Genomic DNA, 14,419 nt, shown 5'->3' on the forward strand with positions numbered 1-14,419 from the left:
CAATATTACGACTGGTAAAATGCGTTGTAGTAACTTGGACTAAATAGCTATTATTTATTAACAATATAATTTTTTAAATATTAGTAGATTACTTATTTTCCCCATTCCAAGCAGAAATTATACACAGCATCGAATGTATTGTTGAGAGACAAACCAAAATAATATGCATACATCTGACAAATTATCAATAAGTAGTGAAAATTTTCGTGATGCAATATTAAAGAAGAGTTTTTCCAACTTCCTCCCTTATTCTTCTAAATTCATCACATAATCTATGCATGACTTCCAAATAAAAATTCTGGTTCACTGTTTTATATTCATTCATATTAACATTTATTATGAATTATCTTAGGATTATTACTATCTCAAGAAAATTTAAAAAAAAATGTGATTAACTTAACTTTCACATTAATTGCCTTGGTTTTTTGGGATTTTTAAAGTTTCTGCTTTTTTTAAAAGTTGTTGCGTGATGCGCTTTTATTTTATTTTTATTCATTAGTAGAGACAAAAGTTAAAAATTGTTGTTATTTTGTTCATGCCTAAATCATTGATTAATATTTCTTGATTAAGAATCATAAAATATTCTTTTGTCTTTTATTATACTTATCTAATAGTCAATTAGTGGTCATTTTGAATAATTACACGAACACAATTCACAGCTTGATTAATTGTTGTGGTCAAATATCTTCTATATCGTTCATAATTCTTAATTATCTTAAATCTATTAAACTACTTTAAATTCACCGACCAGCACAATGCAACGTCTTCAAAAACTTGCAGTTGAACCAAAAAAAAAAAATCACTAGACATTTTCTATACTTTAAAAAAAATTTTAAGCACACACGCTGTTCTATTATATTTTGTCCACAATGAAATTCATCATAGGTATGACCAGCTAAAATAAAATTACGTAATACATTTTTTTTTCGTATAAATATTATTTACATAGTCCAAGTATTTCTTGATCCATATATAATATATATATTATGTGTATTGTGTATACATAATAAAAGTGTATACTTTTGTTCTTATATAATGAATAGTTCCACAATAATTTCGTTACGGTTTTTAAACCAGTATTTTGTATAATTTGAATTTTTAATTTCCATGTGTTATTTATTATGAACAATATTAAATTAAAAATAAGTGCGTTTAGTTATTCTCACTAATGTCTTGTGATCTTTATGTATAATACAATATTTATAATGTACAAATATATAACTTATTTATAGTTATTTCAGTGTTATAGTGTCTGTTCTGTTAGCAGTTTCTCGTTTTGACCGCTTGCATACATTTGAGACGTAACTATGCAAATATTAGTTAGGTAAGCAATAATTATAATTATAGGTTCATTGTAATATGATAAAATTGATAAAATCTTTAAATGAATTTTTAGTCTTATCAGAAATATTTGATCTTTGATGACAGTTATTTCTATGAAACGTTATTAGATATATAATATTTTAAAATAAAAGTACATACCTACATATTATCATATTATTATCCTTTCTATAATATTTTTACTGCTATTGAGATAACAAAGCTAATTCTTCTTTTTTCATTATAAATAATCAGTTAATTAACATCGAATATTCAGTTGAACTGCTTGCCAGTCAGTACCCTTATCTCACACGCATTACTAAAATTAAAATAAAAACCTTCATATTGCATGAAAGTTTAGAGGTCTGCTCTAACGTTCAATTTATGAGCTTAAGTAAATGTATAGCAATTTAAGGAAAAATAGAAACTGAACAATTCAATAAATAGACACATCAAACGCTTAATACTATACCTTAGTCATTGATTCTTCATAGACTAAAGCTTCACCCTTGTGTATGGCCATCCATGTATGTATAGATTTTACAGCCAGAAAATGAATTGTAGTATGGCATGTATGAGGAAGTTGTGTACGGTTTGATAAGAAAACAGAATTACATCGCATTGATAGTCATACATGGATTTTGTAACAACAACTGCAGTAAGTACAATTTATCAATAATTGATAGAGATATTGAATCATATAATGTAATAAAAAAATAAAATAAAAAACTGGTTAAATAAATTTTAATATGAACTTAACATGAAAGTAATATAGTAAACAATTTAAAGAGGCTACATAAATTACTAATTAACAATTTAAACATGGAACTAATATTATAACTTGAACATTTACATTTTATATGTTTTTGAATACTTTTAAAAAGGCTAAGCACAATTAATCTTCTTCCTTTAATGATCGTGTCTTTTTGCCACTTTGCGAATCCAAACACCATTCCTCATATACTGTATATACAAGTATTGTTAGTTATCCAAAATCCGAAAGCATAGCGTTGCTTATACGTGTCACAAATTACATAATTAATGTTTTTCACCACATTAACCAATGGTACGGTAATACATTGATGTACAAGAAGTTATATATTATGTATATATAATAATAATAATAATTAATTTGAAAAAAATGAGGTTCATCAACCTCATTCTTATTAAAAATTTAAAAATTTAAATAGTTATGTGATATAAAAATTTAAATTATAAAAAAATGTAACAATAAGCAGGTACTTATATTTTTTTTCCAAAAATTAAACATTTAAATAATAGTTTAATGTAATAAAACATGCATACTAAATAACTTGATAAATATTATTTTGGTTTTGTTGAAAGTGAACAATCTATAATGTTATTATTAATATATTATGTTAATGTATTTTTAATAATAATAATTTGAAATTGTTTTAAAGAAAAATATGATAAACATGATAAATTTTGAATGCATACATAAATTATACATAAATATAAAGACTTTTTAAATACAAAGTTTAATTTAGATTTCTATTTAAATAATAATAACTATGATGGCACCTATTTAATTCGTTAACAGCGGTTAACAGTGCATATTAATTATTAAGTTTACTCAAATTCTGATATAGGTATAATTCTCATATCTTATGAACTAGATTTTTCATTGTAATTTTTAATTTATTAACATTAATTCATTATACAGTTAATTATGTTTAATAATTTAAACTGATCTATGATAGTGTACATTAATCATTATATTATTAGTATATTCATTTTTTTATTTTAATTTTGTAATTACAATGTATAATTAAGTAAAATATGATAAAATAACAAAAAATGAAACACACATATTAAAAATTATTCATATATATATATATATATAATAAGTTATGTATATGAGATTATATTATAAAAAAAATAAAAAAAATACTCTTTTAAAATGAAAAATATTGAAACAATTTAAAATATGAAATTGTATAAATAATATTATAATTGTTTTATTATTATTTGTATTGTTCCATCCCATCGATTGTTGACAATAAATTAGGGATATATTCTCATATATTTATTATTTATTACATAATTTACATTGCCATGCACTTAATTTTTTATTTTATTATAAACATTTTAAACTCTATATTTATTTTTATTTGATTATTTTCATCATCAGTTTAATACAAAATCATTTATTTACTAACTGATGATAATTGTTATATAATAAATATATATCTTATACTTGTTGAGCCCCTAAAAATGTCCTTCGGTATCATAAAACAAAGCACTTTTTTCAGATATTAATTAATATTGACCATACAAATGATCTACTTTTACTTTAATGGCTTAACAAAAGTAATATACAAAAGGCAATTTATATAAACCATTTATTATAACTATTTAATGAGCATTATAATTTATTTAATCTAAGATAAACGTTTTGTACTTATTTAATATTAACATTTTTTTTTTTGTCTTCTTATTATAGCTATAGGTACTTAAAACAATTATTGAGACACTTTTATCAGTCAATTATTATAAGTAAAAAATTATTGTAACATTTTTTTTTTTTTTTGTTCATTATTAATTATTAATATATTATGGCTAAACATAAAATGTGCCATAATTATTGAGTTACTTTAATCAGTCAATTAGTATAAACTCAATTGGTGCTTTTTAAACAAATGTTTGTCTTAGTATTTCTTAAGTAAAATATAAAAAAGAAAAAAAAATCACGTTTTGAAATCGTAAAAATATAGTAAAGTGTTTTATAACAAAAATCTTAAAAATGAATAGGTAACTTTATACCTTTATAACTTTTTATATTTAAAATGAAATAGTAAGCTCATTTTCCAATAAGCATTGTAGTATTAAATATCCGTGTATAAAGAATACAATCTCCGACAAGAATGTCTAGACTGCGTTTTGGAGACAAAATTGCATAATGAGTTGTGATTGCAACTATTACGCCCATCGACATAGGTGTAAATAACATTATATTGGAAAAGGACCGGAGTAGTAAACATTTTGCGGGGAGATTGTATCTCAAAAAAATGTACTTTGTAGCCAATGTATTGTAGTTATACGGTTGTTTCTAAAACGCGTATAAAACATTTTATGTCCTCTCTGCAGTACGGGCAAGTTGTTAAATCTTTGTCCCGACACTTTTGGCATATCCAAGAATGTCCACAAGGTAAAATTAAATACTTGCGTTCACGTTTTGTCGTTAAACAAACCATACAATATCCAAATATTCGTGAAGGCTGATCATTGGATTCTGACGAAGCTGGTGAGTCTACTTCATGGTCCATGATGTCAGCTATGTCTTCGGATTCATATTGTTGCTGTTGCTGTTGTTGCTGCGGATGTTCATATTGTTGTTGTTGTTGTTGTTGTTGTGGTGGTGGTGATGGTGGTGGTGGTTGTTGTTGAACTTGTTCTAAATTTCCACGAACAGCGTTGTCGGATGTTTCAAAGTCATCATAGTTCGCTTCAACATCAGAATCAGAACTTTCACCGTTCACAGCATTATTAAATGCATTATTCATGGACATTTTAATAGTCCATGACCTCAAATGTTCTTCATAACCGTTTAAAACTTCCGAGCATAAAAGTATAAAATCTTTGATTGGAAGTTCGCCCGTCATCAGTCGTTGAGTGTGCGTTTTTATCTTAGAATTGTTGTATAAAAGCTGACATCTAAAACTTTTAGTCGGAAAACCTCCCGAACACAGCCGATCTGCTTCTGCGGCGTATGCGCTATTAAGATTATAAATACCACCTATTCGAAATCAATATGTCAGTAAATAAAGTTCTTATAGATATTGTATATTATACATAGATATTTTGTTTAAATGCTTACTCAGAAACGTCCAAACTGTTGGCATATTTCGAAAAGTTCGATTAAACTTTTTATGAAATACCTCAATATTGTTGATTGTTCTTGTTGGCTTTAAGTATACAGATATAGTATTTGATCCAATTAGATGTAACCAATGCCTGAGAAAATAGTTTTAAATGATCGGTGTTATTTACACAATTCATAAAAATCATTTATTATAACATAAAAACTAAAAATAATAATATAAAATTAATATTTTAATTTTATTATTACCAATTATAATAGTCAAATATTCTGGGCATATGCACTTGCATTCTCGACGCATACGCTTTTACTTCTTCAAACCCCACTTCTATTTTATTCGGTGGTAGTAATGGTAGCACCATTAACATTTTTAAACACCTAAATGCGATTCCACTGTTCATGATTAGATTTGAGTAGCCAAATTTGATCATTTGTTCATAGAGATTCTTTAAAGATTATTTATTATTAACGTTAGTAATTATGATACATCGATGCAATTTTTGATACATACCTGATTATGCTGAAACCAAGTACAATCAAGATATGCGGTAGGATAATAATACCCTAATGGAGATATTAAATTAAAATTGATATCCGAAAAAATATTACGGGGACAGTAACCCGGTAATACCATGTCTTTAATAAAACAAATAAGACTACGGTACGACGAAGGACTTTCATCTTCCATGAAACAGTATATGGTGGGAAAATTCTAAAATAAATAATAAACAATTAAGTTACAACATAATTATATCTCAGAAACGTTTCTACAAGAATCTATTTGTTGTAAAATAAAATAGTTTCTCTTAAATACTAATATAGTAATATATCATATGATAAAAGCGTCTCAGTAATTTGAAAGAAGTGATAGGATTCTATAGGTAACTATACAGTTTTTTAATACTAATCTAACTTCAGCATTATTAATATTAATAATATTATTGCCGCGGATCATAGAAATATACATTATATTAAGTATTTAAGTATTTTCAGTACTTGTTACTATTTGAAGCTCACACTGTCTGATTTTACAATATTCTATTTAAACAAGATATATTTTTTATTATGGGTAAATACGAAAAAATCTTAATGAAAAAATATTACACACGACGTAATTTAAAATATTTGTATTTTTTACAAACAAAATTGTCAGTCAGTGTTCGGAAAAAAATAGTTAAGTTGCTTTGTAATATTGATTGCCGAGCTCCCATCGTTATTGAATAGATTATTCTGCCTGACTGTATTAATTTTGAATTTAATGATAAATCAATGTATACAGAAAACGATTTTTAGTGAAAGGACGTCTCTATCAGCTAATGATTTACTGATATTTTTTTACAAATTTATAATGCTAATAGTAATTCGGTAAGTTGGAATTATTCTAAAAACAAATAGTGTATACTATATAGAAATAGGACATATTATGTATTATTGTTATTAAATACTAAATTTCACTTATAAGTCAAATATCAATGTAGAGCGTAGAACGATGAGTATAAGTTTATAGGAAAACAAGAATAAAATTAATTTAAATATGTTGAAATTTTTGAAAATTTAATAAACAACAATAATATAATATGGAGTATCAAACATTAAGTCCCAATAAATAATATTATTTTTGAATAACAACAAAATAACTAAAATTAGTAAAACTGTAATTTTTATTAAAATACCTTCATAAAAATTGAACTTCAAATTTATATAATATGTATTTTGTTTAGGTTTTGTAACAATAACTCACGGAAAAAATAGTATAAGGTAAACTTTCAAACTTGATTTTTTAAAATTGAAAAATTTATAAAGAACTTATATTTTTGTGGTTTAAATCAATGATCATAAAAAAAAATATGGTGGTGTACTTCTACTATTTTTAAAACGATATAGAAATAATTTATTTTTCATCTTATTTGAAATGTTTAGCTCTTTTGGCCATGTTTAAAAATCATCAATACTACTGTAAAAAAGTAGAAAAATTAAAGTTTCTTCAATGAGTTGTTTTTTAAATACAAAAAAAATCTGAAAACATTTTATGTAAAATTATTTGATTTTCCTATTTTGTTTGAGATTCTCAATAATTTTACTAGTACTTCACATTTTCAAGCTATATTGATAAAAGAAAGTGTGAATTATAACTATATTATAATAAACGTATTTAACTCACACAAATTTCAATTTCGAAGTGGAAGGTTATTAATTGTACTAATTTAGGATTCGGTGGAACTATCCTAAATGTTTGATCGACGTACATATTAGTGGGATTTAGTCTCAAAACTAATTCGACCAATGTATGACACGCAAAAACAAGATGTGCTTTTCCATTTTCGCTTGCCACATAACCTAATTTTACAAAAAAATAATAAATAAATTGTCAATATTTTGTCATTAAACATTAAAATACAAATGTTTTATATATTATAGCATTGCCTACCTCTGTACATGTTATGGCCGTTGACACAAAACCGTTCTAGTAAACCATTCCTGAATAAGCTATCAAGTTCTATTAACGTATTTGGTTGAGCCGGGAAACCAGTTCTCCTCATTCGGGTCATTAGCGAACATGCTGTAGTCCATGGATAATTGGCAGCACCCATCGGATACCTTACAACAAATGCGAGTATTTAAGAATTCAACATCGTAAAATTATACTAAGTGTATATTTCTAATTAATATGTAAAGGCAAAAAGTTTGAAAGCTCTACATAATTACAGCTCTATAAAGTACCTAATAATTTTCAAAACAATCGGGAAACAAAAAAAATAACAAAAATTGCTAACAGCTCTAGTATTACACCAAATGTAGCTCGACATTTAGTAGCCACTGTGATGGTCGTGTTTTGAAAATTTGAATTTAATGATAAATCTTCACATACAAATACAGTTCTGAACAAAAAATAACTGTAGATTTATATTATTTTAATGAGCAAATTAATTTTTTTTAAATACTACTAAAGTAATTTATTTTAGAATTAGTAATATGGTAAGTTGAGTTATAATTTCCGAAAACATCGCATATAATTAATTTATAAGTATAGTAGTATATAAATATAATATCAAGGCTTAAACTTTTCAATTTTCATTTAAATTTTATTTATAAAAGTTATTTTTTTTATTTAAATTTAAAATAATCTAAGATTGTTTTTATAGTTTTTTATTTTTTATATTGTTACCTAGACATTTTTTTTCTGACTTGTTATTATATTTTAAACATAGTTCTAATTTTTTCAATTTAAAATATATCTTTTACATGTTTACGATTGTCGATTTTAATTATTTTGATTTCTACCTAAAAGTCTTAAGTGCAGAGTCGTTGTTTGCGACTTCCATATACCCATATACATCACGTGGCTACAAAAAACCAATTTATAATCTGTTGAACAAATAACTGGCCTATTGGTTATAATTGTTAAGTTTTTAATTAAATTGTATTTATTTACTCGTTTATTTTAATATTTAGAGTACAAAAATTATAAAATGATTATTATTTTGATATACATTATCAATTGCAATAAATTAATTTAATTTAATACAAATTTTTATCAATATTTAAGATAGTTTTCAAGCTCTGATATTTATGTTATCGTCAAAAATGTTGTCTAAGTAAATAATGCAAATGACTCATATACTTATCTATATCATTAAAGCCTAGTATCAATAGATATTTTATCAATGTGCTAGCTAATAATAGATTATACTTTAATTAAATTAGTTTAATATCTATTACTGGCAGACAATGTTGATCGTTTTGTTTGATAAAATATTTTCTTCGAAATTTAATAAGTCGCTGCAGAGGACACAAAAAAACGACTATGTAGTACAGATACGTACATAACATAATATTTAATACCCATGTGTACAAATATTTTGATACATTTAATAACATTTAATAAGAAGTTCATTATCGCAATTCATGTTAGTATGTTACATACGTATTATAATATATTATGTAGGTATCCAGAAGACCGCTATTTTTTATTTAATACTAATCGGTTGTCGACATCAAAATATCAAATACCAAAAGAATATTAATATTAGTACCGATTAGATATATTGATTTTAAGACACAAGCTCATTTTCAAAAAAAAAAAAAAAAGTTCAATAACATTTTTTTATCGATCATGGCTGAAAAATGCTCAAGTTAACACCATAACTTAGGACTATATTCACCATTCACTCAAAATAATGAGAATTTGTAAAAAACATTTTTTTCTATTTAACACGCAAGAACTGCAGTCTAATTTAATCAGAAATATCATTATTGAATAATCATTACGCTAATTTCTGAAAAATTTAAGTATTTTATAGTAACATACTATTATATGTTATTATTTATTTTTTATTAATTTTTGAGTCAATACCAACATAATGTATATCGATGTGAATAAATTCGAGGCATACAAAGACATTAGCTTAAAGCCTTAAAATGAATCAAATATTTTAAAAATATCATTGTGTCCCTAGTAAAATGTAATAATATGTTTATCTTGTATATTATATCCACGTAAAAAATTCAAGTCCCCCAACAAATATTTTTTAAATAACAACAAAATAATCAAAATTGTTGTACTTTGATTAAAAATCCAATTTTGACAACAATTTGATCATCTTCAAAAATACAAAATGTATATTGTTTTATAAATTGTTTTTATTGGCTTTCTAAATTTATATTTTGATGGCATTTTATATTTAAACAAATAATAACAGTCTAAGATATTTTGTTGTAATTAAAAAATAAGCATACAAACTCGAAATCAGTACCATATTGTTAACTTTTACAATAAGCAATGGCATTTTCAAAATATTTAGATGCATTTTAAATTATCACTAATTTATTCGGTACACAACGTTTACTAACTAGTAATAATAAAATAAATGGCTATTTAATAATATTATAAATATATTATAATAATACAGGCTGACTAATCGATTAGACTCTTAATCGTTATTTAATTATTAAAGATTCGATTTATCATTTAGTTAAGTTTATCATAATATCTATAATTTTACATTGCATTTTTAACAGCTGTTTGGCGTATATATTCAAAATTAAATTAATAAATAAAATTAAATCAAAAATTAATACACCCATTATTGTGTGAACTAATTAAAGATCATAATTACATTGTTTTTTAAATTTTAATATTTATATTAGTTTCTGTAAAAATATCAGTTTATGAAAAACCTTGTATTATATTTTCGATCTTATTGATTTTAAATACAATTTTTCATAAACATAAATAGTCCATAATATATAATTTATCTTATTTAGAAAATTTAATGTCTCTATGATTTTTTTTTTTGTGTTAATGTATAAAAATACATAAATAAACTATTTTGTCGAAATGTTGAATTGTTTAACAATTCATTTTATTTTTTTTTTTTTGCTTATTAATTTATTGTTTAGAAATTTATTAAGACTTTTCTAATTATTACCCACCGCCTAAAGTTACAACAAGATAAAATATTCTATGAAATACAACAACTTTAATAAAAAGGTTTAACAATAATTATTCCTTCAAAAAAGATCATCAGACAAAAAAACACACGACTACACACATTATGATGTAATATAATAAAAATCGGTATGCCAAGTTAGGTAAATTCACTACTTAACACAGAATACAAAATAAATCGTTTAAACGCATATAACATCATACCCTTAAAATACTGAACAGGCAAATTAAAAATTGTGTTCCAATCGAGTATTTAAGGTTGTGTATACATTTAATCAAACCATCGTTAATATATAAGAAATGGCAACATATATTTATCATTATTAGTGTTGTGAATAATTTATAATACAATCAAATTCCTAAGTAATGCGCTTAAAATTTCAAAAAATTCAATAATAAATACAAATTAAAAATTGAAGAAATTATTATTATTTCATTATTAAGAAAGATTCATAATCCAATGTGTATAGTTTACAAATACCTACTACGGTCTAAGATTAACCTATTTATGCTAGAAATTTAATACGAATATACTAAAATAGATATAATGACCCTATAATAGCCTAATCTAAACAAACTTTGATAAATCAAACGCTGTACTTACACACATATACAGCTTGTATAAAATGTTTTAAAAACAAGGATATAATTTATAAAATATAAATAGGATGTGTATTAAATACAGCCAGTTTAAAATAAAATAAATATGTGTATAAAGTTTATAATTCATGAAATTTGATAGGAAAAAAAAATACTGTAAAATGGACTAATAGGAAAAAAAATACTTAAAAAGTCAAAAAAAATGTAAAAATGTCAAAAAATTTGAAATTTAATTTATTGTTACATTACTTAAATAAGTACTACGTTAAACTTATGAATCTTAAACAAATCACTTTCCTACCAATTTATAATCCTTATTTTCATATATTATATTATTTCGGTATGCTACAAAATATTGTATACTTAAAATTGATCTTATCCACCATACACCCACGCTGTGGGCAGTGGATAGCTTTAAATTCTATGTGAACAATAGTCAGCAAAGATATATCCAAAATAATTATAAAAAACCAATTTTATTATGCAAAAAAAAATACGTGTTGAACTACATGACACCAAATTCAATGGCCTAGAATAAAATGGTTCGATTTATATATATATATATATTATGATTTTCAAGACACACATTTTAAGATAAAAATTTATTTAATAAATCCATTTATAAATAAAATATAGAAAATGAAAGATTCTATATCATAGAAAATCATTGTAATTTATTGGTACATTCAGCATTACAATAATATATTAGTATCAACAACTATTTTTATACGAATCAGAATTTTTTTTTTTTATTAAAAACCATTTATCCTATTATTGACATTTGTATTCTACCCATCGCCGATTGAATAATATATCCAACTTTATTTAATATAAAATAAAATAATTAATAATGTCGCTATTGATTTATTACATAGAAAGTAAATGTTATAAATGAAAGTTAGAACAATACTATTTTATTTATTAAACAATGTTTAAAAAAAAGTGTTTAAAATTTGCATTTAATTTAAAATTATATGTTTATTACCAAATTTAATATGAAATATTGAATGAAATATTACAAGATTTTTATCATAGTATTTATTAATTTAATTAATTATTATATATTTATTAAAAAGGATCCTTATCATTTTCAACAAAAATATTTTTGTTTACGTTGTTTAATATTTGTCTTGTGTTAATAAAGTGAACATTTCTTAGATGATGTACTGCAATAGAATTTAATAGTTATTTAAATTATGAATTAAAATTGATCTTTTAAAAACCAAAAAAATATTGCAGGTTTTATCTCAAAACCACTCCTGAACAATTTCAAAACCATAAAATGGAACCCTTTTATTCTAAGCCAGTGCAATATTTTTGTAAAGTGAATAAAAACTTGATGCTGAACAATTTTCTAAAGTCGATAGAAATAAATTATTATTTATAAATTGATGAAGCCATTGTATTAAATAAATAATGTAATTAAACTCTAATTTAATAACTTTGCATAATATGATATTAAATTTAATATTCTTTATATTATATAATACTAAGCCAGTAATGTAATTTCCGATCTTTTTTCGTCAGAATAAAATTTAAAATCTCAGTAAAACATTTTTAGTTTATTTTTCTCAATACTGTGAAATGAATTAAGGGTTAATAAGTTGTGTTCGCTTAGAATTCCGATAATGTATCCCGCTGTGAGCCGACCGTTTCTTCACCCGATTAAAACTATTTGTACACATATGGTGACCATATAGCTAAACCTTTGACTTGTCCCAGTGTAATCGTATCAAATAATCATCAATAAATCTAAATTATGTAGCACATTCGCAGTTGTATTAGCAATTTTTATAAAATAATCATCCATTTGCGAAACAGATGTCAAAAAATATAAAAAATCAACCGAAATCGATGTATCGATGTATTATATTATTAAGTTATTTACAGACTTATATAGTATTGCTTAAAATAAATTGTATTTTCGCATTGCTTAATCCTTACCTGATAGCCTCCGATCTATAAATGTCAATTAATCTTCCATAACCGCTGTTCACCTTTGCTTTTAGTGCAGCTTTAAAAGCTAGCGTTTCGATTAGATACGCGTTTGTGTTGTCACCCTCAACGCACCGGTTAGGCGTCAGATGGGTATGCGGCTTCATCAAGGTCACGTTGCCGTTAATGGTCTGTTTCGCGGTAGCATAACATCCAATTACGGCGCATACATATAACCTGTGTGTTATAAAACGATGAAAAAAAAAATTATTAATTATTTTGAAAAAAAATTACAGATTGAAATTAACAGGTAGGTAGGTAGATATAATATAAAAAATTACCTAAGCCCGTTCGGTCTGGTTTCTGTGTTTCTATACACGTATCCCATAGATTCCATGACGGCGATGTCGTTGAAAACGAATAAAACCGAAATTTGAAAACGCGAAAATATTAAAAGAAATCAGAATCAGAGAGAAAAACAAAAACGCAACGACGACGGGTCCGAAACATCTGTACACTGCCCGTATTCGCGTCAGAAGACTGAATGCAGACTGACCGTGGCGAGGAGCATGGCTATCGAGAACCTTCTTATCGGAAATTTAAACTGTACATTAGCCGTCGATGTTCTGTTTATACGACTGTATATTTGGTGTGTGTGTGCGTATGTGTGTAGATGACCACACCATACGCGTCGGACGAAAAGGGTAGTGTGATAATATAATATATAATAACAATATCAAATAATAAGTAGGATACAAGCCTCGCCATAGGGAGTCATTACGGTCGGTTTTCGCTTTTTCTAAAACTTATAATATATTATATAGTTTAATCTTTAACGACGGGTAGATAGTATAATGCAATATTATTGGACATTCGGACGTCATAAACGTGGTGACACACACACATACACACGCACGCACAAGCAGCAATATTTGTCCGTCCGCATGTGTGTATGTTTTTCAAATAATTTCGTTTTAAAATCGCATTACTCTAATGGTTTCGTTAGCTGTGCCATCCGGTAGAACGATATTAAGTTATCAGTAATAATTGCTTCGCGATAATTATATTTAATGGTATACAATAATAATAATAATATTATCGTACGAAATTCAGACGCGTAAAATACACACATAAACGTAGGTATATATTATTATATATTGTTAAATATTATTATGCGTGAGAGATTCGTTCCCTTGTTTTGGCAGTATTCTCGAAATGTGTCTTTGAAAAAAAAAATAAAAATAATATCTATGATGTTCGTTACATTATACGAA

At 25.0% G+C, this 14,419-nt stretch overlaps 1 protein-coding gene across 1 annotated transcript; it reads right to left on the bottom strand.

The window, feature by feature from the left end:
• Positions 1-3,328: 3,328 nt before the first annotated feature.
• Positions 3,329-14,055, bottom strand: LOC114122281 (uncharacterized). The gene is made up of 8 exons (XM_027984890.2): positions 13,487-14,055; positions 13,155-13,382; positions 7,590-7,759; positions 7,323-7,498; positions 5,673-5,873; positions 5,411-5,607; positions 5,159-5,295; positions 3,329-5,077 (listed from the first exon to the last, which is right to left on the bottom strand). The coding sequence occupies exons 1-8, from the start codon at positions 13,540-13,542 to the stop codon at positions 4,377-4,379; spliced, it is 1,866 nt and encodes a 621-aa protein (XP_027840691.2). The 5' UTR covers positions 13,543-14,055; the 3' UTR covers positions 3,329-4,376.
• Between the last annotated feature and the right edge of the window lie 364 nt (positions 14,056-14,419).

The sequence above is a fragment of the Aphis gossypii genome, chromosome X (genome assembly GCF_020184175.1).
Source record: "Aphis gossypii isolate Hap1 chromosome X, ASM2018417v2, whole genome shotgun sequence".
Taxonomy (NCBI): domain Eukaryota; kingdom Metazoa; phylum Arthropoda; class Insecta; order Hemiptera; family Aphididae; genus Aphis; species Aphis gossypii.

Excerpts from the sequence above, each read along its gene's own strand:
- LOC114122281 (XM_027984890.2), bottom strand. The coding sequence starts at position 13,542 with ATGGAATCTATGGGATACGTGTATAGAAACACAGAAACCAGACCGAAC. Across the intron at positions 7,760-13,154 it reads TATAGATCGGAGGCTATCAG|GTATCCGATGGGTGCTGCCA; the intron begins GTAAGGATTAAG and ends ATTTGTTGTAAG. Across the intron at positions 5,078-5,158 it reads AACAGTTTGGACGTTTCTGA|GTGGTATTTATAATCTTAAT; the intron begins GTAAGCATTTAA and ends GATTTCGAATAG.